The 21,392-nt window shown below is 51.3% G+C and overlaps 9 protein-coding genes across 9 annotated transcripts; 5 read left to right on the top strand and 4 right to left on the bottom strand.

The window, feature by feature from the left end:
• Window positions 1–131: 131 nt before the first annotated feature.
• BJY04DRAFT_34625 (uncharacterized protein) lies at window positions 132–1,249 on the bottom strand. The gene is made up of 2 exons (XM_073720182.1): window positions 207–1,249; window positions 132–138 (listed from the first exon to the last, which is right to left on the bottom strand). The coding sequence occupies exon 1, from the start codon at window positions 1,037–1,039 to the stop codon at window positions 428–430; it is 612 nt and encodes a 203-aa protein (XP_073572586.1). The 5' UTR covers window positions 1,040–1,249; the 3' UTR covers window positions 132–138; window positions 207–427.
• A 742-nt stretch (window positions 1,250–1,991) lies between these two features.
• BJY04DRAFT_34590 (spherulation-specific family 4 protein) lies at window positions 1,992–3,902 on the bottom strand. The gene is made up of 3 exons (XM_073720181.1): window positions 3,490–3,902; window positions 2,952–3,309; window positions 1,992–2,669 (listed from the first exon to the last, which is right to left on the bottom strand). The coding sequence occupies exons 1-3, from the start codon at window positions 3,711–3,713 to the stop codon at window positions 2,349–2,351; spliced, it is 903 nt and encodes a 300-aa protein (XP_073572585.1). The 5' UTR covers window positions 3,714–3,902; the 3' UTR covers window positions 1,992–2,348.
• A 514-nt stretch (window positions 3,903–4,416) lies between these two features.
• Window positions 4,417–6,397, top strand: BJY04DRAFT_34508 (NAD-dependent epimerase/dehydratase family protein). Its single transcript, XM_073720180.1, has one exon. The coding sequence runs from the start codon at window positions 4,562–4,564 to the stop codon at window positions 5,843–5,845; it is 1,284 nt and encodes a 427-aa protein (XP_073572584.1). The 5' UTR covers window positions 4,417–4,561; the 3' UTR covers window positions 5,846–6,397.
• A 1,070-nt stretch (window positions 6,398–7,467) lies between these two features.
• Window positions 7,468–8,494, top strand: BJY04DRAFT_185981 (mitochondrial 54S ribosomal protein mL54). The gene is made up of 2 exons (XM_073710827.1): window positions 7,468–8,051; window positions 8,106–8,494. The coding sequence occupies exons 1-2, from the start codon at window positions 7,583–7,585 to the stop codon at window positions 8,354–8,356; spliced, it is 720 nt and encodes a 239-aa protein (XP_073572583.1). The 5' UTR covers window positions 7,468–7,582; the 3' UTR covers window positions 8,357–8,494.
• Window positions 8,495–9,353: 859 nt separating this feature from the next.
• Window positions 9,354–11,624, bottom strand: BJY04DRAFT_185980 (putative phosphoinositide-specific phospholipase C). Its single transcript, XM_073710826.1, has 3 exons — window positions 11,025–11,624; window positions 10,220–10,955; window positions 9,354–10,168 (listed from the first exon to the last, which is right to left on the bottom strand). The coding sequence occupies exons 1-3, from the start codon at window positions 11,415–11,417 to the stop codon at window positions 9,405–9,407; spliced, it is 1,893 nt and encodes a 630-aa protein (XP_073572582.1). The 5' UTR covers window positions 11,418–11,624; the 3' UTR covers window positions 9,354–9,404.
• A 139-nt stretch (window positions 11,625–11,763) lies between these two features.
• Window positions 11,764–13,159, top strand: BJY04DRAFT_34378 (uncharacterized protein). The gene is made up of 2 exons (XM_073720178.1): window positions 11,764–12,239; window positions 12,298–13,159. The coding sequence occupies exons 1-2, from the start codon at window positions 12,188–12,190 to the stop codon at window positions 13,032–13,034; spliced, it is 789 nt and encodes a 262-aa protein (XP_073572581.1). The 5' UTR covers window positions 11,764–12,187; the 3' UTR covers window positions 13,035–13,159.
• A 397-nt stretch (window positions 13,160–13,556) lies between these two features.
• BJY04DRAFT_216865 (uncharacterized protein) lies at window positions 13,557–15,582 on the top strand (the record flags this gene model as incomplete). Its single annotated transcript, XM_073715873.1, has 4 exons — window positions 13,557–13,826; window positions 13,895–14,386; window positions 14,437–14,821; window positions 14,879–15,582. The coding sequence occupies 4 exons, from the start codon at window positions 13,557–13,559 to the stop codon at window positions 15,580–15,582; spliced, it is 1,851 nt and encodes a 616-aa protein (XP_073572580.1).
• A 1,407-nt stretch (window positions 15,583–16,989) lies between these two features.
• BJY04DRAFT_216864 (putative C6 transcription factor) lies at window positions 16,990–18,714 on the bottom strand (the record flags this gene model as incomplete). Its single annotated transcript, XM_073715872.1, has 3 exons — window positions 16,990–17,741; window positions 17,850–18,222; window positions 18,283–18,714. 3 exons carry the CDS (start codon window positions 18,712–18,714, stop codon window positions 16,990–16,992), a joined length of 1,557 nt encoding a protein of 518 aa, XP_073572579.1.
• A 568-nt stretch (window positions 18,715–19,282) lies between these two features.
• BJY04DRAFT_226868 (putative MFS sugar transporter) lies at window positions 19,283–21,310 on the top strand (the record flags this gene model as incomplete). The annotated part of the gene is made up of 7 exons (XM_073718505.1): window positions 19,283–19,367; window positions 19,424–19,623; window positions 19,671–19,861; window positions 19,911–19,995; window positions 20,046–20,723; window positions 20,787–20,882; window positions 20,959–21,310. 7 exons carry the CDS (start codon window positions 19,283–19,285, stop codon window positions 21,226–21,228), a joined length of 1,605 nt encoding a protein of 534 aa, XP_073572578.1. The 3' UTR covers window positions 21,229–21,310.
• Between the last annotated feature and the right edge of the window lie 82 nt (window positions 21,311–21,392).

Here is a 21,392-nt window from a genome sequence, read left to right as displayed (position 1 = left end):
GGTCGGTTGGTGCGGCAATTCAGAACATTTGGGTGTTAGCTTGCGTTTAGTTGGATTTAGGTACAGTAGACTAAGTACTGAGTGGAGGCTGAGGAGGAATGGATCTCAGAAGAAGGTCTCGACTCGACTCTATTGAGGCTATTCTGAAGTACTCGGTGAGTCAGTGACCTCCCCCAAGCAGGTTTTTCCAAGCGATGGGTTCGTACTGGGTACTTTGTCTTTTGTCAAAAGAACTACTGAGAAAAGGACAACACAGCCGAGCCGTTAGCCACTCCCTCTTTGTAGTTTGGACAGACTATTGTTAGGGCTAGCACGGTAGCGAGCGACGACAAAGACCCGACGACATCAGCCGCAGCCACTTCAGTAAATAGTAGACGCCTAACTAAGTCTCGCAGTTCGCTACGACACGACAAGTCTCAGAGTCAAGTCACTCGGAAACAGAATCGGCTGGGCAGCGACTTGGCAGGCTTTTCCGCGCCATCCACTCTTGGCCCTTGGCAAGTTGGCATGCCACGCGTTGGTCGACTTTAGTTCGGTCTCTGTCTGCACCGCGCGCCCTCCAAGGCTGCCAATCGCAGTGGCAACGCTTGCTTGCTTGCTTCTCCGTAGTTCCCCTCGCTTGCACCGCATCCACCGTCCACTCTTCTCCAGACGTTCCAGACTCGAGCAAGAACAAGAACCGCCGCCACTTTGCTTTCTCTTTCTCCCCAAGGCACAAGGGGATGGCATGGATGTCTGTGCGCTGCCAAGGCTCACAATTTCCGTTTTGGGGAGGAGACTTCAACTGTTCTGCGACGGTCGGTGTTTGCGGCAGACAGGGATTTTTAGCATCGGGTCGGATGAGAGGAAGAGATTTCTCTTCCGTTCTGTTTGACTGGGGCTCAGCTGAATGACTTTGAACTTCGAAGAGGACATTCCGGCCGGGAGACAGACAGTATGGACGATGGAGTTGGCCATGGAAGAAGAGAAGCGGGAAGCTGCATCCAAAGACGAAAATAGCCGGATATAGCTCGTTATCCCCGAAGTAGTGCAGGAGCATGTACAGTACGCAGGACAGACGGAAGGAGAATTTCTCACTCCGGGCGTACAGGTAGGACAGTATCAAGATGATTGCCCTCTGTACGACAGTGATGTAGAGAAGCCTCCGACAAGACTCAATCGTGACTTGATCTCTCGTTCTATGTATATCTTGATCGTCCCTCCTATCTGGATGCTGGGTTTACCGCGCGCTACATTGACTTTCACATCTCAATCTCAGTCAATCCGATGCTCGATTTCAAGCCCGTCACAAACTCAATCTCGTCACCATACGAAGCGCCCATACGATGCGATGCGATGACAGCACGATGACCAAACAGTGCATACCTCAAGTCCTTCCAAGTTAAATCAACACACCACTTCAAACCAGACCAAACCAATCTATAAATACCACTCTCCAATAAAGATCACCAAACGGAGGTATGCGATCTGTATGTCTTACCAGGAACCCGCCAACCACAGCAGCAGCATCAACTCTGGGCATCCAGAAATCCGAATCCCAGCGCATCAACCATCCAGATCAGATCCGGACCGGGAATCCGTATTACTATTGTTGTCTGTCTTTCCAGACGGCCGGAGTATGGATGGATGATTGATTGCATGATTCCTGCAAGGATGTCACTCTCAGTCTCCGACTAACCCACGTCGGTCCTCCCGCCGCTGCCCTAACTCACCCACCCACTCTCTGGTGGAGCACACCATGGCCATGCCATCTGTCGCCTCTCCATTGTGCAGGTTTCAATACCCCGCCGATTGAGTTTTCGCTGGCACTTTTGCTCTCTTTGTTGTTGTTACATTTGTCTCACTTGGGATGGAATCCTTGATTCCAATTGCTGGGGAGTGGGTGGTACAAGCCGGATAATATTGAATTGACAACCAGCCCAGGTCGATCAGTGGGGAGATGATGAAAGACGAATGTAATGAAAATTACCTCAACCTTACGGCTACGCTAGGCTAGGCTAGCTAGTCCGTAGCCGTACCCTAAGTCGGATTTGGTTCGGGTCGGGTACTTGCCAGAGGAAAAAGCAATTCTGGTCAAAGACGGACCTCGACCTCAAGTCAACTCAAGCTTGGACGGGCTTGAACTCTTGGACTCTTGGAGGCGAACTTGAGACAATGAACGAAGGAAAAGAAGATTCAGGGCCAAAGTTTATTGAGCATCCACAAAGCAGCCCTCAACAGAGTCTACAACTCAAGCTAGTCAAGCATTGGCAAGAAACTGAGCTCATATCGACACCACAAATGCAATGCGAACTCCTCACTACCATGCATCCTGACTCATTTAGTTTCTACATAGACCATCTACGGCTTCATTTCGCCATCAACCCAACAAATTCGTCCCACTTCCCCCCAAAGTCCGCATAGTAGTCGGTGCTGAGGTGCGTGATGAAAATCTCCTCCGCGACTCGTCGCACGTCCCTGACAAATCCACGCAGCTCTGACCCTTCCACCCTGTCTGGAACCGAGTGGATCACGGCGCAGAGCTGGCGGCGGTTGCTGTCGGGGATGGCCTCGAACAGCTTAGCCCCGTTGCGCTGCTGGAAGGTGTCATAAGTTGCCTCGAAGACCACCGTCGAGTCAGCCAGCGACAAGTAGCGCGAGTCTGGAACAACCCCAGGGTTGTGAAAAACCTGGCGAGAATTGGCAAGAATTAGCATTCGGCATGTCCAATTGTATCAACAGCGCGGTCACTCCGAGGCGAGGCTCCAACAGGGCTGGCAAATGCCGGAGGAAAGATCGATCTAGAAATCAAAGACAGGACTAGAACAAGTAACAGATTGAGACATGTACAGCATGCCAAGGCACCAAGCGGAAAATAAAATAGAATTGTCGATGTGAGGGACAGGCGACAGCCTCAGGACCAGCGGCTGATCTCGCGTGGTTGACCTCGCACAACAGGGAGTGGCACTCACGAAATTGTCGGGCCCCAGGCCAGGGGTGGTTCTCACAAGCGAGGCCAGTTCCTCCAGGTACGCAAAGTCAGCTGCATCGTATCGCTGCGGCGTTTCATCAAAGAATATTCCCCGAACCGCAAGGTTGGGATCCGCGCCAGTCGTCGGCCATGCGGCGTAGGTCTCAATGTCTCTGCGGACGAGAGAAATATTGCGTCTTGCATACGTCGTATGAACATATCCCAACAAGCGGACATTGCCGTGAGCCGCTAACTTGGGCACTTCTCTGGTGTAATTGCCGTCGGGCAGGGGGTTCGGGCCCGGCCCATTGCCAGGGTTCACCACGATCGTGAAGTTGACATCGGGATGTGCAGAGATCCTGTAGCGTTTAGCTGCAGCCCGCAATGGTAAATCAGAAACGCATCTTGTCCCACGCCGATACCTTCTGCAGGCGGCTGATGGCGTTCGCATGGATCCAGATTCCAGATTCCTCCAGATTCCCTCCGGTTTGAGCGACAGGGATGAAAGGAATAAATTAAAAACAGATTAACGAACTCACACATTCATCAGAGGATCCCACGCTCCCGGGGCGGGGTACACATAGAGCGGAACAAAGACCTTTGCTGGCGGGCCCATCTTATTATTATCTTTCCGCCGACTCACTATAATTGCCGTGGGAAGTACGATGGCGAGAATAGCAACAAAGGCGAGAGCAGCCGCAATGATGCGAGACCGTCGGCTGCGGAGACAGAACCGGTCTCTCACGTGTTTTTTAGTCTCCATGGCGGTGGATGTGCAAGAGGAGACAAGTAGCGCATCAGAATACTCCGTTCTAACTAATGCGACAAAGGGATAAAGGCGCGGCGCCGGTCAACAAAAAAATGGGTGGCTTTGCTGGCCCATGGCGACTATCTGTGTCAGAAAGCCTAGGAATAAGTAGCTCCAGCCCTCTAAACCTTGAAAGTGAGTTGAGCTGTAGGGGTGCCAGAACCCACCCCCGTCAATCGCGAGCGCCCAAAATAGAGTGGATCGGGCTTGAGAGCATGCAGCAAGGCTCTTGTTAGTAATTGTAGCCGTCGCTGAAGCGAATAATGCCTACCCTCTGCCTGACTTAAAGTACCCAGGGTTGCGCGTAGTGCGTACTGCAATCCTGTGGAGGCGCCTAGAAGTCGTCCGATCCTAGCCAACCGGGGGGCAATTCGACGAAAGAGACTCGGTCGCGTCTCATTGCATGCAAACGAGCTGACGTTCTTAATTTATTTCCTCGATCTTTTGTTTCCTTTTTTTTTCCCTCGTCCAGACTCGATCTCGGCCAACTCTTTCTTACCGTGCTTGCAGTCATTCGCTTTCGACAGTCGATGCGCTGTTTGTAAATAGGCGAGTCACGAATCACGATATCTTCGCCTGACTTGACTCGAAACCGTCGCGGTTACATCGAAAAGACCCCGGACACTGTGCAGGCCCTCGCTTTTGGCGAAGTATAAACCTGGGTGACCGACCTCGAGTCACTCACACCAGTTCAAGTTTGACTGGGTAAATCTCCTCACTTTCTGTTGCATTTCTTGCATCTTGATTAACCGCATCTGCTTGTGCCACTTGGTTGTGATTCATATCCGTCTCTCTTCTCAATCATGGACAGTCCTCGACAGTCGGACGCAAGTTCCCCTGCGGAGCCCTGCTCTCCGATATGCGTGGACACACCAGCAACGCAGTCTTCGGTTTTGTTTGACGGAAACCTGGAGGAGTTGCTGCGTAACTTCCCTCTTCGTCAATACATCCTGGTCACTGGCGGCCTCGGCTTTATCGGAAGTCACACAACATTGGAGCTGCTCAAGGCAAGCTACAACGTCATTGTGATCGATAATCTCAGCAACTCTTTCGAAGACGTCTTCGACCGCATCAAAGTTCTGGCGCAGAAACATCATGACGAGCAGGGAACGCAAATGCCAGCCCTGCATCTGGACCGCCACGACTACCGGGACACCGCCGCTCTGAGGGAGCTCCTTGACCAGTACCAGATCGAGTCCAGATGGGGCTCTCCAAAGTCCAAGATCTCTGGTGTCATCCACTTCGCTGCTTATAAAGCGGTTGAAGAAAGCATCCGGAACCCATTGAAGTACTATTCCAACAACGTCAGTGGTCTCATCGATTTTGCCTCAACATTGGGCGAGTACGGAATCAAAACGTTCATCTTTTCTTCCTCTGCCACCGTTTACGGCACGCTGGCCACTTCTGGACTTCCACTCAAAGAGGAGCTTTGCGCTCACAAAGATGAAGTCTTTTATGGTGCTGATGGAAATGGCCAAACCGTCAAAGCCGGATGCACCGGGATTACGAACCCGTATGGGCGCACCAAATGGATGTGCGAGGCGATCTTAGCAGACCTTGCAGCTTCCGATCCAGAGTGGACGATCGTAGCGCTGCGGTACTTTAACCCAATTGGCTGCGACGAATCGGGTTTGCTCGGAGAGGATCCACGCCAGACGCCCACGAATCTCCTCCCTGTCGTGGTGAAAGTAATGACAGGGGAGTACAAGGAGTTGCAGATGTTTGGCACTGATTGGGAGACTGAAGATGGCACTGCCGTCCGTGACTTCATCCACGTTACCGACTTAGCCCGAGGTCATATTGCAGCTTTCGACGTTGCAAGCGAAAGGAAGCTGGTTGAGAACTTCCGTGCCTTCAACCTGGGCACTGGACGCGGACACTCCGTGATGGAGGTCGTGGACACTATGGAGAGCGTCTCTTCCAAGCGTATCCCAGTGAAGGCAGCCCCTCGCCGTCCCGGAGACGTCGGTTCATGCGTGGCGGTTGCCGCCAGGTCGCAGCAAGAGCTCCAGTGGAAGACTGAAAAGACCCTCACAGATGCCTGTGGCAGTCTGTGTAAGTTCTTGGAAGTCAGTCGATCCTCCTGATCAAGATGCTGAATGTGCGCATAGGTATAATTGGCGTTTGGAGGTTTATTTTGTCTGTCTTTTCTGTGCATGATAGAGACTATATTTCTTTCAAGCACGTTCGACATCATTGTTGTATATTTGCATTTGTTGTTGTTGAAGCCTGGTCGTGTTGCAGATGCGTTGTATATCCGTAATAGCCTAATAGTGAAAAGCTTTTGTGTATAGCCCTGTGATTTGTCTGTTAGCCTAAGTTCGGTCAAGGAAACAGAATTCATTATTCATTGTCGGATCATGGAATAGCCCGTCAAATTTTGAGATGTGTAAAAGAATGCTGGAGTGTCTCGGAAGCCTAATAGATAAATGTGATCAACGTTCTTCCTGCGTTTCGTAGCAAGGATTGCGCTCCTCTAGTGTGAGCACAAAGAGGATTCCTTGCATATTGCTATCCAATCTTTCCCTTGCAGCAGATGATCACATGCATGCTCTGCTGCTGCTGTCACTCTGCGTGCATCATCCGCTGCCCAACACAGGCAGGCGAGGTTCACAGTCAGGGTCAGGAAGAACGTCACTGGACCCTTGGATTGTGTGTAGATGCACTATGTTGCTGAAATTGGTGCAATCTGATGGTGGGCATACTACGTGTTTTTTGATTGGCACAAAAAGCGCGGTCAACTGATACAAGCGCAATACCGAGCAGCCTGCTGGGCATCGAAAGATACGCTTCCGGTAATCAGGGACTGATCAACCAGACTTGTAGGGTGTGTGGCTTGAAAAGGCACTTGGCGGTGATCTCTGCAGGTGGCTCTGGGGTAGTTCCTGGTCCAAGAAGCAAGCTGGGCTCCTCGGCCTGGCGTCATCCAGGGACAGCATCCATGTGACGGATAACAGCCCATCAGATATAGCAAGGGATTGGTCATCGATCTGGACCCGAGACCTAGGAGTCCACACTAGAATGACGAAGCTTCTTTGACCAGATCCTGGAGGATTCCGGGTTCTGTGATGCCGGGAAAGATCACACCTGCGCGACTGCAAGCCTCAAGCAGGGTCGGTTTCAGCAAGGATTGCACTCCTGAAGCACGCACGATACCGGCTGCGGATGCAGACTAACAAATTCCCAGACAGAAGACGATAAGACCTGCATAAACCTGCAGGAGGCTTAGTCGGAGAGCGGTGTGCACGTCATCTGGTGTGTGTGCCGTATTACTCCGTACTGCCGGCGTGCTGATGATACATCGCTGGCTCCTGGACAAGGCAAGGACGTCCGTGTAGGTGTGAAGAAACCCTAGCCACGTTGCTGCTAAGCAGCCTAACCCTCATTTATCCAGGCAAGCCATAGCCTGTATATCAGTTTCGCGAGGAGCTGCCGTCTTCAGAGCATGTGCCCCTTGAAGAGAGATTGAAAGCCAGGGTACCCACGTTCTTCGACGCGCATTGTTGCTTGCCGCGGTCCATGGATGCCTCGTAGGTTAGCTCAGTGTTTTGACCATTTCAAGCCAAGGTAGCTGTAGGAATTTCTTCATCTGCGTAGATATTACCAGCCGGCCGACTTCGTTAAAAGGATACGCAAAATAGCTATGGGGAAGAGGTGAAGTTGATGGTCGACAGCTCGGCCTAAAAAGGAAACTAGATGTGCGGTCACGTGTGGGCTCTTATACATCACGTGCGGCACCTCCGGCTTGGCATCAATTTCATCCGCAGATTTCTGGACATGATTCAGTCGCGTTCACCAACTCACCCATTTCTCAGCATACCACGATGAAGATGATTTGCCAACGCTGCCGGTCCAGCGTATTGAACCGACTACAATCGCAGACCCTCACTTCCTCCTCATGGGCCGCCAGCCGAACAGTGCAATTTCGCAGCTACAGCGATGGAAAGCCCACGGTCTCCGCAGCTCCTCCTGCTCCTAAGCCTCGCCAGCCCATTGGCGGCGATATCACGATTCCCTCCGCTATCTCCTCCGCTACGCCTGGTGTCTCGCAACCGTTGAGCACGCCGGAAGGTGTTCACGTCGATGTCGATCCCACAAAGCCTTCAAAGGCCGCCAAATCGACCGAGCGTCCCCCGAGCTCTTGCGCCCCTGGAACACCACTCTACGGCCTCAATTACTTCAAGAACAAGCCCGATATTGTTGCGCTGGAGGACTCAGAATATCCCGAGTGGTTGTGGTCGTTGCTCGATGAATCATCAAAGTCCGCTAAGAAGGGCGGCGTGGACCCAAGCAGTATGTCTCTGGCTTTGCAGTAAGGTGGAACCAATCATGCTAACGTTCTTTCAGCTCTAAACAAAGCGCAACGCAAGAAATATGATCGTCGTATGGCTGAGCGCCAGTCTAAGCTACCTCCCGTCATTCCAGTCCATCACCAGGCAACAGATCTGACCCCCGCGCCCTACAACCGCACCGGAGAAGCCCCCGACCCGATCACAGAGGCGGCAGAGAGTCTTGACAAACGGGCTGAGATTAAAAAGAGTGCCAGAGTGGCGCGGAGAAAGGCCATCCGCGAGGACAACTTCTTGCGCGGTCTGTAATTGCATATGTTGCTAAGGCGCATTTTGGTTCAAGGAGCATCAATTTTGTATAAGTTCCGGGATCTACATTTAACTGTATTTTATGTCACATGTACTCCATACTTTCGATTTCCAAACAAGCCAATTGAGAACAACAAATCCCTGAGGTCGCTTGTAGTAGCCGAAGGCATTATCCTTAAGCAACCGTAGGCAAGATCTCTCGGCGTTCTTCGGGAGAAAGTGCAAAAGCTATACCTTGAAGGTCCTATTCTTCATTATTGCATTGGTTTCCAACAGGTTTCTAGCAAAGGCTGGCCTCTCACCCTCGGTACGCTGAGCCCCCGGAGAACACCTGCCGCATAGTACTATAACCTCTATAAGATTGAGTAGTAGGCACAAATTGAACACCAAGATATATTCAACATACAATTATGTAAAGACCCTGAATAACTATCGCGAAAAGCCCATTCTTTTCTAATCCTTATCACGCTCTGAATCTTGAATGCTAAATCATAGCTCAAAATAAATATATGTATATATAAATATCGTCCTTTCGATTGCGCCGGCCCAATTGAATCATCTTTCAGCCGACAAACGACCTACAATCTACCTCCTTAACTCACCTACCCCTTGCCTCTTAAGAAGACTACCTCTGTACCCATGCTCTAGGATAAGCTTAGCCCCAAGCGCCAGAACTGACCTTCCCTCCCAATCCAGTACCACATTTCCCCTGATGTCAACAGCATCATTAGGGGGCTAGCCCACATTATGGCGCGCAAGCCGCTCTCAGAGGCAGGGAAAGTGATTAGTTGGGAGCAGCTGGAGCGGTATCTTGAGGTGAGAGAGGGTGCGGAGAGTTTCAAGTCCAGTTGAGAGGAGAGCGCTGAAGATTTTCGGTACTCGATTGAGGAGCGTGAGGACGAGCTGGAGGACTTCGAGAGTGTTGTTCTATGAAAGGATGATAACATCGGGTAATGAGAGGGGAGTAGACCTCATTTGAGCGGTACTGAGAATTTGAGGCACTTTAGTGTTTGAATTCATATGAATAGACGTTGTGGATGTTAATAGTCTATGAAACAGTCTTCGTTATGCGAACGAGCAAGAATCCACCGGAGTGAGACCCATCAGCCTTAAACAGCCTGATAACACGATATCCCTCTTGCAACCTGGTAAGGCGGATACAAGCCCAGGAAGCCAACGAATCTCTGCCGATCTCATCATCCTTAACCTTAAACCTTACAAATGTCAATTCCTCCACAACCCCAGCCAATGTTGGGAAGACAATCTTCTGCCCTCCGAAGTCCGGATTCGACCCCTCCCCAGCCTTGACAACACGCTTGTAGCTCGTTTTCTCAGAGTCCGTACTATCGTCGCCCTTCGGATTTGGCGCATCCTCGGGTGTCTCCACGTGCAAATAGCAAGCAACATAAGGCTTGAACCCTTTCTCGTTTTTATCACCAGGTGGAAGTGCGAGTTCTTGGCCTGCCAGAACTTCAATGGATAGGTCGACCGTGTGACGAGGTATAGGCGCAGCCTCGGGTTCTGTGCTTCGGTAGCCCTGCGGCTTGAGGATCCAGCCCTGTTCGCCGGCGAACATGCCTTGGTTGAGCATCATGCCCTTGTCTGCGTTTTGCCAGTTTAGGGCGACGATTTGGGCGCCGCGGCGCCAGAAGAAGGTTGGGTCGAGGTTTGATGAGTTGACGCGGAGGCCGTAGGGGTAGACGCGCATGAAGTGTTTCCGGTTGTGCTCGAAGAGCTCTTTGCTGAATCTTTCGTCGGCTTGGCGGGCGGCGCGTTCAGAGAGGGAGAAGACGTGGCCGGTGACTTTTGCTTCTGTTGGGAGTCAGCAACTTGCTTGCGGGTATGGATGTGGTTAGAACGTACCGGGTTGGGAGAATTGCTTGAAGCTGAAGCCCTTGGTAAACACAGCAAGCCTACTCAGAGTGTGTAGGATCTTCGCCGGCTTCTGGGGAGGCTGCGATGCAGTTGAATTGGTCTGCGCCAGCTGCTCCAGATCATCCGTCTTGTCGTCTCCATCGTCTTGACCTTCGGCTGACGGAGGCACCCACTTCACTTTCAGCAAGATCTTCCTCTTCAAGTCGCTTAGCGGTGGCATGGCCTCCAGGGCTTCCATCTCTGGCGTAATCTCGATCAGAAGCCCTTTAAATGCATCTTCCATGATTTCCACCATGGTCTCCTGCTGCTCGAAGCTGGCGTGCACTTCGAGACTGACGATAACAGGGAGGTCGCTCACAGCAAAAGCACTATCTCGGATAGCATAGCAGACTTCGCGGAACGTTGTGCCTTTGGTGAGAGTGTGACCATGCAGAACCTGTGGTTCCGGTTTTAATGGCCCTACTTTGGCAGCCTCGGAAGTTTTGCGCTCATTTGCTGGCTTCTCGCTCTGTTTCTCACTTATTCTATCAGTTGGCTTCTCGGGTGACTTTGACTTGCGGCGCAAAATGCTACCGAATTTAGATTTGACGCTGTTCTTCAATTCCTTCGGTTTACTCGGTTTCTCATCATCTGAGCTTGAGACACTAGTTCCGTCTTCGCTATCAGAATCAAGTTCGCCATCCCAGACGTCGATCTCAACGCATCTGCACCCATCTAGTAGAGCCTGCATCCATTAGCTGTTTGCTTCGATAACCAAAAGACGCCTAGAGCTTTTTATTGAGCGCAAACTCACATCCGTGTAAGCCTTCGCCGCTGCATCACTATACAACTGATTCCCAGTCAAGTACGTATTGTGGCTGGAGGAGATAAAGTAATCGCTGATCGGCGCAGAAATATCCGGCTGGCTTGCAGGACGCAATGCAGAAGCTGCAGGACCGGCCATGTAGGCATGAAACGCCGCCAGGGAACTTAGTGGATCCGCATTTGTAGTCTCAGAGCTATGGGCATCGCGTTGGATGTCGTTAAGGAAATTGGATTTTGAATCGGCCAACGACTTGTAGACCTGATCTAGGCGGGCTTTGAACGAGGGCGAAAATGCGGTGATGGGCTTCGCTGCGAATGCTTGGGCAGAGGGATCGATTGCGATTTGGCCCGTTTGTGCGGTCACTTCGTCGACGGTCGCCATGGTGGAAGAGCTGTCTCCGCACGGTGGAAAATTGTACCGATAAGGCAGTGGTGGTTGGAGCGGGGCTTTGTTGACAACGCGGGGTGTAGCTGTCAATCTCGGCCGTTTCGGAGAGGCTGAATGTAGATAGAAGCCTTTCACTTTTTAGAGTATTGCTATGAGTGGGAATGGAAGATGTTCAAAAGAAAATCAGAACTCTAGGCTGAGAGATTCCTCGACAGCTGAAGGTGCGCAGGGCTGGCTCCACTCATGGTGCGTTGTGTGTCTCGGCATGAGACGCAAGATCGATCAGCGGGCTGAAGGCTGGAGGCTGGGCATGCGACACCTCATGAGAGGGTAGCCACTTGCTGAGCCCTCCATGCCATAAAGGAGGCTCCTTGGATTGTTAGCTATCTCAATTTGATGAGCATTATCAGATGTCGTCGGACTTGAAACGAGACGAAGACATTCCGTGCGGGGTAACTAATGGTGAAGCTATCCATATGCACCTCACGTCGGAGTTTAATCGAGGCAATCGAGCTCCGACTCGGAGTGAGATAGAGCTTGGGAGGTTTGATTAACCTGTGATACGCATACGAGCGCAAGATGTGTTGGGTTACTGGTCGTGTCGTATCCTGAGGAACGGCTGATAAATCAAGTTTCCGAGATCTGAGTTTGGTACTCGGGACTCCGACGGAGGTATATATTGGGCGGAGAAGACGACTACCCTTCTAACACCACTGTGAAAGAAAAAAAAAACCTTGAGAACTCGAGATTGAGTGATATTCACCATGTCACAAAAAGCCACAATTCATTTTTTCGATATCTTGTCGGTCGTACCAGGTATGGGTTTCTCAATCCAGCAACGTCAACACCAAGCTAACATCCTCCCCCCGTACAGGACCCTCAAAAGCATGGTCCCCCAACACACTCAAAACCAGGATAATCCTAAACTTCAAAGGAATCCCATACACACAGACCTACGTCACATACCCTGATATTGCGCCCCTTCTCAACAGCCTGTCTGTCCCACCCCACGCCAAAGGCACGGCCCATACAGACTACACGCTTCCCGCAATCACAACTGAATCAGGAACAATCATGGACTCCCTCCCCATCGCTCGCCACTTGGAAGAGCAATACCCCGAGAAGCCCATATTCCCTTCCGGAGACGCCAGCTACGCACTTGCAGTGGCGGTGAACAAGGTTATGGTCGCTGTAGGCTCTGCCGGGTATAACTACATAATTCCTGCCATTGTGAAGATCCTCGACCCTCGGGGACAGGAATTTTTTATCCGGACTCGAACTGTCATGTTTGGCAAGCCGCTTGCCGAGGTTGCCCCGACTGATAAGGAGGAGGTAAGGAGTATGATTGAGAAGATGAAGAAGGAGGCGGCGCCTCTCGTGGTGATGTTGAAGGGGAAGACGGGGAAGACGGGGCCATTTATTGAGGGGGAAAAACCCGGGTATGCGGACTTTATTGTCGTGGCGTTCTTGATATGGTTCAAGTACGCTGATGAGAATATTTGGGAGGAGATTGTGGGATTGGGTGATGGGGAGATTAGGGCGTTGTGGGAGGCGGTTTATCCTTGGGTTGAGGGGCAAGGGGAGGAGAAGGAGTGGAAAATCCCTAAGTAAAGTCACTTTGAAGACGTACTCTTTGCAGGCTACCTAGCTAGTCTTAATCGGTGGTTGAGACATGCTGTCTAGCTCAGCTCGTCGTTCAGCAATTCGAAGTTACCAAACAATGTGACCATATCCAGCCTTCATTGAGCCAAGGACAGCAGTTTGCCAATAGGAATCAAAATAGTCTTAGCTAAGTTGTAGGCAACATCAAAGAGGTTCAGTTCCTACTACCATAGTCTCTGATGCTGAACTGATCAAGAGCTCTGAGTTCAAGCAAATCTGGGGAAGCGGAGTTCCCAAACAGGCAATCCGAAGCGCAGGCCCACGCTAAGAATTCCCCCAGTTGCATGGGAGGTCCACCTGCGCTTCCTAACTCGGAGTTCACCTCTTCTCTCCAGTCCAGCTCTCCGTCCCCGCCTCCTCCCAATGGCTTTCTGATATATCTCACTGTCACTAACCTCGCTGTCTTTTAGGGGTCATTGCCACTAGCCTCGCTGTCTTCTAGGGGTGGTCGGCCGAGGCCGATCCGTCATCATGGCAGACTCAGTGTCAACGAGCAACGACAACGACAATGACTCTCGCTCTACTGCGAAATTCACGCGATGCAGAACAGGCTGCCTGCGGTGTCGAAAAAGGCGCCGGAAATGCGACGAGCTTAAGCCACAGTGCCAAAATTGTATCGACAAGAACTTTGACTGCAATTACGGCGTACAAGTGACCTTTCTTCCGAAGAATACTTTTACTGTGACGGCAGGTGAAATCCAGGCCCCCGTTAACAGGAGAGCCAGTTATGGCAAAATTCAGGTGGGTATTCTCGATGCACCCTTGCGTATAAATGAGCAGTGCTAAAAGTACCTTGCGGCCACGCACAGTTCGTTAATGAAGATCCATTATCCATCGATGCTGAAACTCTCTCCGAACACCTCCCACAGTCTTCCCCTACACCTCCGATGTCAAGCACGCCTTTGCCGCCGCAATCTCCAATTTCCTCCAACAGGTTCAGCACAAAAGATGAATTCGCCGTACAGGGTCTCCTCGCTTTAGGCACTCAGCCGGCTGCGTCTGACTCGATTCCTATATCTACCATATTGAACGCCGTCGAAGATGGAGGAACGATCCACACTCCACTTGCCGTGGACACGCGCAGGATGATAGGCGGCTCAGCTACGAATACAGGCGGAGACGTCATCTCGCCTGGATTTATAGATGGAATACTGGGTGCTCCGACGCCAAGTGCGCAGCCAGCCCTGAACTTTGGAGCTGTGAACAACTCTATATCTGGAGCGCACGTGAACGCGGATTCGATTTCTGACTCAAGGAAGATGAAACTCTTGCAGAACTATCGCTATGGTGTCGCACCCTGGGTATTTAACCTTTCCTTGCATGGCTTGCTTATTGCTGACATTGTCTCAAGCTGGATATCCACGACCTATCTCACCCCTTCGGTATCACAGCCCTCCAAACAGCCGTCAACTCCACCTCACCTCGATTACTCTCTGCGCTCCTATCACTTTCCGAAACATGCTTGCATCAGCAGTCTGAAGGGCGTGAAACGGCGTCAGGTGTTCGTTTCGAGGATGCGGTGGTATCCCCGAACCAGTTCAAATCCGAAGTTCACAACTTTACGGAAGCCGCATCAATCAGTGTGTTCGAAGAGTTACGGGGTCTTGTCTCGGACGTTGCAGGAACTTGGGCGAAAAGAAATCCAAACAGCAACTATACTGAGTTGCAGAGTCTGGTGCATAGTGCATACGGCTCTAGCATGGAGGCTGCGGTGTATTGGATGTTCTTGCGAATAGGTATGCCATGGTATTATTTCAATGGTGGAAACAATTATGCTAAGACTATCACAACAGATATAGGCAAATCACTCGCAAACAACACCCCCCTCCGCACCCCCCTCCCAAACCTCCCTCTACCCAGTTTCGCCCTCCTCACCCGCGCAGAAAACACCCAAACAAGAGTCAACCACTACGCCCAAGTCCTCCTCTGGCTCTGCGGCAAAGCCTTACACGCCTACCACCATCAAGACCAAGAACCCCAATTCCCCATGCAGGGCAGCTGGCTCCAAATCTTCGAAGAACTCACAGAATGGCACTTCCTCCGCCCGCAAGAGTTCCAACCAATGGTCGAAATCGAGCTCAACAACGACACAACCAAAACCTTGAACCCAGGCAGCGAGTTCCCCTTGCTCCTCTTCACGAACGGCGCAGGCGCCCTCTGCAACCAGCTCTACCACACCGCAATGCTCCTCATGCTAGAATGTAAACCGCGGACAGCGCTGCTAAATCATCATCATCACCAGCACTCGGCTGTGCTATCGACATTATGGCACGCGCAACGAGTCTGCGGTATCGCGTTGAATAACGATCGCCCCGAATGCTGGGATCCCTGCCTGCTTGCGTCGTTCCTCCTCGCGGCAAAACATATGACTCACGAGACACAGCAGGTCGAGATCGTGACGGGGTTCGAGAGTATCCACGCCCTCACGGGCTGGAGTGTAGGCGAGTATCTTTCGCAGTTGCGTGAGGAATGGTCGTTTCTTGATGGGGTGGAATGAACTTCCCGACACGCAGGTTCAAGTAAACAAGAAAAAAAGTGCCATCAGATATTGATTGACTGCGGGGGTCTACATGCCCTCAGAATGAGCCGCGTGGTTTGCGTCTCTCTACTTCGAAGTGGCTGGATCACTAACAGAAAGCGCCGTTCTGGCTATGAATAGCCACTAGGAGGAATAAAGGCTCCCTTCAAAGGGGTCTTAATGCCTTCCGCCCACTTATCACAGAAGCTCCTTCGGTGGTTGTGACATGGGTTAACTGGAAGACTCGCCAGTTGGCAGCTTCCTGGTCATGACAGAGTTTGCTCTCATCAGCTCCTCGAGTTTCTTAATTACCGTGTGGACGCTCTGATCAACGAGAATCTTACGAGATGCCAGTATTCATGCTCAGCGTGGGGTTATATCGTGTAGGGAACGGATGGATCAAGGAGAATGAACATTTATCTGATTCTGGAGGCCGGAAGGCGGACTCAGGTCTTATCAAGGACCTGATGAGGCCCGGAAACTATGTGTATACCTCATGCATATAGACACGATCTGAATGGCTACCATAGCCATTATTCAAGCTCACAAAGAGCGTATGTATGTATATATGGGACAGATAATAGTCGAACCATTTATCTCGTGTCTTTTTTTGCCGAGATTAGGTCGTCAACGAATGTTGAAGGAAGGCTTAGTTCTTCCAACCTCTGCTCTGGACCAAAGGGGTCATTACGCCATGTCGCCTTCTCTTTCGGCAACCCTTACCCACTCCCTCATTCCCTTAACTGACTTCGTCAACGGTCACCTGATCTTATGCCTAAGCCCCAGCAAGTAAGTAGCATACTGAGACTGAAGAGACGTCGGCGAATAGAATGCTTGGCTTGGTCGGTGCTTAAGGGGCGAAAGGGGCTGATCTGTGTTGACGAAGGATAGCCCCGGTGAAGGATCACATGCTGCGAGACTTGAGAGTAGTGTATCGGAGATAGTACCGGTAGTCAAGCGACTTGGGTCGTAGCTCTCAGGAGTAACTTCCGCAAACGTCGAAATTGCGGTGTAGACTCGATAATAGGACGGACTTCCAAGCGGGATAATGATATATAGATGAGAGCAAAAATTGGCTTCGTTCTGTTGCTGCGCTCGGGGCAATGAGGTGCTCATGTAGAGAAGTTCCAGCAAAATGAAACCGTCCTCGATTGTCATCGCGACGCTAATACCTCCCTGTCGAGGGCGCCGAGTCTAAAGAAACTATGAAGAGTCTACATCCAAGGACCGAAGGCTCGGAACAGGGCGTATGATCTTCAGGACGATGCGCACAAGGAGCTTTGCTGTTCTCGAGAAGATGGAACATTTAAGGCGATATCGTTTAGTCGCAAGGGACATGAAAGGTCTAGTGATCATTTTCCAGGTGTCGTGTCTTCGTTGATCGGGTCAGCTCACTGGACCAGGTAGTGGGTAGGGATTGCTCAAAGAAGAGGCGACATGGCGGACTGATCCTGATGGCTTGCCATACCCCCACGCCTCTTCCAAATCGCGAATTCGCCAGCAGGTTCCCCAGCCTGTCTCAGCCTCAATATCCCGGATGATCTTGATAATCTGCTCATGCTCAGAAGCGTGGCTAAACAAGCGCCCCGCGATCCAAAGTGGTTGAATTGCGTTGTTCAGACATCCTTGGTGCTTGTTGCTCAGTGATATACCACAAATGCGGCGTGCGTGCCATAGTAGGGATAGAGTGGGTGAGCGAGGTAACTGAAGTCCTCTGGGCATCATTTTGAGTAATAATATGCAAGCCGTGTGATATAGTTGGTTAGACGAGATAGCGGCCCAATGGACGAAGAGAATATGTGGAAACGGTTTGCGGGCGATTGTTTGTACAGGAAGAAGTTCAGACGGTCGATCATCCAGCCATGTTTGAAGATCGTTCCACAGGGTTGACCAACGGGCTGTAAAGACCTCAGTTGTACACCCGTTTTGTTCGCCGAGTTCGATGTACGAAGTTCTATTATGAATAAGTTCGGTCGTTTTGACAGACAGGTAGACGGCGTAGTTTGCGTGCATGTCGGGAGAGCGAACTTCTTTGAACAGCCGATAAGCGTCCTCTTCCTGGCACCCCATTGGGAGCCATTTGGAGGGATGGAGAACCGTCGTTGTCGTCGAATCAGATATCAACGCCGCGCAGAGATCTATGCGTCTCAGCCAACCATGACATAAGGGAGTGAAAGCCCACAGGGGGCGAGAAACGTCCAACGGCACAGGGAAAAATAAATGAAAGCTTGAGAAAAGAAACTCACCCATTCTAGCATAGCACCAAAACACCGCCTGGAGAAGACCCCCGCAAAGCCCGTGTATCCCACTCGCCTCAAACAATGCCGCACAGCCCTCCAAATGTCGACGCCAATCCTGCGCCCTAGCAGACATCATTTCGAGACAGCAAAGCACTACGCAAGCGGCAACTATCTTGGGGTCCCGAACTTGAAGAAGCGGGCTGAGAAGCCGGATTGCCTCTTGATAGAGCTCTAAACTGTCGTACCAGTCTTGGATTCCTGACTTGCGCTCCATCTGCCGAGCGGAGATGGCGAGGATTGCGTAGGAGAGGGCGGGGAATGAGTGTGAGAGAGCCGGAAGCTGCTGGCGGAAGGTGCAGTTTGAATCAAACATATCCAGCTGCAGCGCAAGTTGATGGTTAGCTTTTTGTTAGCTAGAGAGCCTGCCTCTCCTACTTACCCAAGGCGCGATTTCCGCAACGTAGTTCTTCAGATACTCGATTCTCTTTCGGCTCGAAAGCGGCGATTTGGGAATCTGTGTAGGCAATAAACCCCGTTCGTAGCTCTGTTGATAGGAGGGCGATGTTGTTAAGTCCCTCTTTCCGGCCTCTGGGCTACTTGCTCGCGTTGGAGCGGCGGAGTTCGCAAGTGAGAAGAGGATGGTACGCAACTCCTCATGCGAGGCCAGGAAACCGGGATCCTGTGTGAAGCCATCTTGCCAGCTCCCTGGAGAAGACTGAAAGGGATCATTGGCGGGATGAGGAGATGCGAAGTTGGTAGGATCTTGATGGGTTGATGCAGAGGGAAGAGGCAGTGGAGAGCGGGGGTGGTCGAAAGAAGAAGAGTGGTGCTCGAGTCGGGGCCGCTTTGGGGCCGGTTCGAGGTCAAACATGTTTCCTGCAGTCTCAGACGAAAGCGCAGTCGTGCAGCGAGTGAGGTTGATCGCAAGAGGTGAAAATTGCCGTGGTCAGCCGCCGGCTAAATTCCCTAAACAGGAAAGAGCGTGTCTCGGGGGAACACCGACTTTTCCCCTCATTTCTGTCTGCCGGCCGTGGATGAGGTGAGTGGCGGTGGTACCATCGTGTCCGCTTGAGTCATTTTCTGGGGTTTTAGCTTGCGTCTAACTTTTGCACGGCTCGTGATTCTCCACGCAATTCTTCCTACTGGTTGAATTGTGGCCTATCATTGCTGATCCCTGGTTCCTGAGGGAAATGTGTGGCTCTACATACCGCATTCGGTTGGGATTGAGGAAGCTGGGGAATCTGGGGTAACCCTGCTGTGGCTTTCCCTTGCTCCGGATTGACGCACCCCAGATTCACTCCCATCTCGTCATACATGGGGAAAGAGGGTCCTGCCCAGTCTTACCATGCAGAGTCTGAGAAACCATATAAAGACCCTGTTCCCTGTATTCCCCCACATTTCCTTGCTCCCCACATTCTCCTCCATACTCAACCTCCACAATGGTGAAACTCAACATGTTCGGCACAGGGCGCCCGCTCCAGGCTGCCATCTGGGCTGCCTGTGGCATGGCCTTTATTCTCTTTGGTATGATCACATTTATGGAGTGAGGTACGATGTTCTAACGTGTTGTCGCTGTACAGGTTATGACCAAGGCGTGTTTTCCGGTATCGTCGAGAACGAAGATTTCCTCGAACACATGGACCACCCAGGCGACAGTCTGATGGGCATCATTGTCTCGATCTATAACCTCGGTTGTTTCACCGGCTGTGTTGTGAACTTTGTCATCGCGGACAAGCTCGGTAGACGACGCGCCATGTGGCTAGCTATGGTGTGGGTGATTGTAAGTACTTGCGCACATTCGGCTGTTTTAAGCTCTAACACAACTAGATTGGAGCAACCCTTCAAACTTCGGCTTATGGTGTGCCCCATATGATGGTTGGACGTTTTGTGTGCGGTATCGGCACCGGCATTGAGACATCAACTGTTCCAATGTGGCAGGCCGAACTCTGCGAGGCGTCGAAGCGAGGAAAGTTAGTCTGCAGTGAGCCCCTACTTGTTGGTGTAGGCATCGTCATCAGGTAGGACTATTTTTTCACCCTATAACGCTGCAATCACTAACATTCGCAGCTATTTCTTCGACTACGGAATGAGCTTCGTTGGCGGACAAATCGCTTGGAGGCTACCCATTTCATGCCAGATGATTTTCGCAATCGTGAGTATCAAGTCCCTTCACATCACAAGTCCGCACTAATGATCATATAGATCGTCATAATCCTCGTCTTCGGCGTCCCCGAATCCCCCCGCTGGCTATACCAAAAAGGCCGCAATGAAGAAGCCCTCCAAATCCTCAGCGATGTCTACGGCCTCCCAAAAGACGATCCCAAGATCCAAGCTGAGCAAAACGAAGTCCTCGAGGCGCTTGCCGTAGAACGCAAGAACGGCGAATACAAATGGCGCAACGTTCTCAAGCGCGACAATGTCCAAACCGGCCGCCGTGTTCTTTTAGGTTACGGAATGCAATTCATGAACCAGATGGGTGGAATCAATCTCATCGTTTACTTTATCCCTACTGTTCTTCGTGACAATGTCGGACTTACCGCAAATCTTTCACTGATTATCGGTGGTTGCGTCCAGATCATGTTCGTGCTAGGCAGTCTGTTCCCAACTTTCTTTGTCGATCGTGTCGGTCGTCGAGCACCCATGATGTGGGGCTCTCTTGTTCTCGGTCTTTGCATGATGATGGTTTCAATCTTGCTCAGCTTCAAGGGCAAGGCCAATGAGCAAGCCACCTCTTCAGCCTCCATTGCTTTCTTCTTCATTTACATGTTCGCTTTTGGAGCGTCCGTTAACTGTATCCCGTGGGTCTATGTCCCTGAAATCCTTCCGTTGACCGCGCGAACAAAAGGCACAGCCATCGGCATCTCGTCGAACTGGATCTGGGTAAGTCCGCATGCTCCCTCGTGGTGTAAAAACGCGTTTTTAACTGATTTTGGGCCTGGTAAGAATTTCGTTGTAGTGCAGCTCAGTCCAGTCCTTATTAACAGACTGCATTACAAGGCTTATCTGGTCTTCATGTGCACGAATCTAGCCTTCATTCCGGTACGGAGCCCTCCCTGGACCCCCCAGACCTAATATCCACATATCACCCGATACTAACAGGAAGAATCAAATCTAGCTGGTCTACTTCTGCTACCCCGAGACTGCAAACCTTACACTGGAAGAAATCGACTACCTCTTCACGAATAAGGAGCAGGGTGCCGTGAAGCTCTCGAAGGAGCTGCATGAGGAGAGAAAGAAGTTTGGGCATACAAGGCATCTTACGGCAGATATTACTGGGGTACTAGGTGTGGGTACTGAGCCTGGCACTGGGAGTGGGAGTGGCACGCCGGATGATGGTGCTGATAAGGAGAAGGTGGGTAGAAGTGAGTTTGTTGAGAGGGTTTGAGTGTACCATGTGGGAGATAGGAAGGGGGTGCGGTTGACATGGGATAACAAACTCGAGGCACTATCCTATAGATAAACCCGAATATCATTTTAGTAGCAAGTATGGCAGATGAATGGTTTCTGCTTGACGACGGGGGCTCGGGGTAGATAACTAGGGTAGGGCTT

The sequence above is a fragment of the Aspergillus karnatakaensis genome (genome assembly GCF_047715665.1).
Source record: "Aspergillus karnatakaensis strain CBS 102800 unplaced genomic scaffold BJY04scaffold_17, whole genome shotgun sequence".
NCBI lineage: Eukaryota > Fungi > Ascomycota > Eurotiomycetes > Eurotiales > Aspergillaceae > Aspergillus > Aspergillus karnatakaensis.
This window is presented reverse-complemented; position numbering and strand designations above follow the sequence as displayed.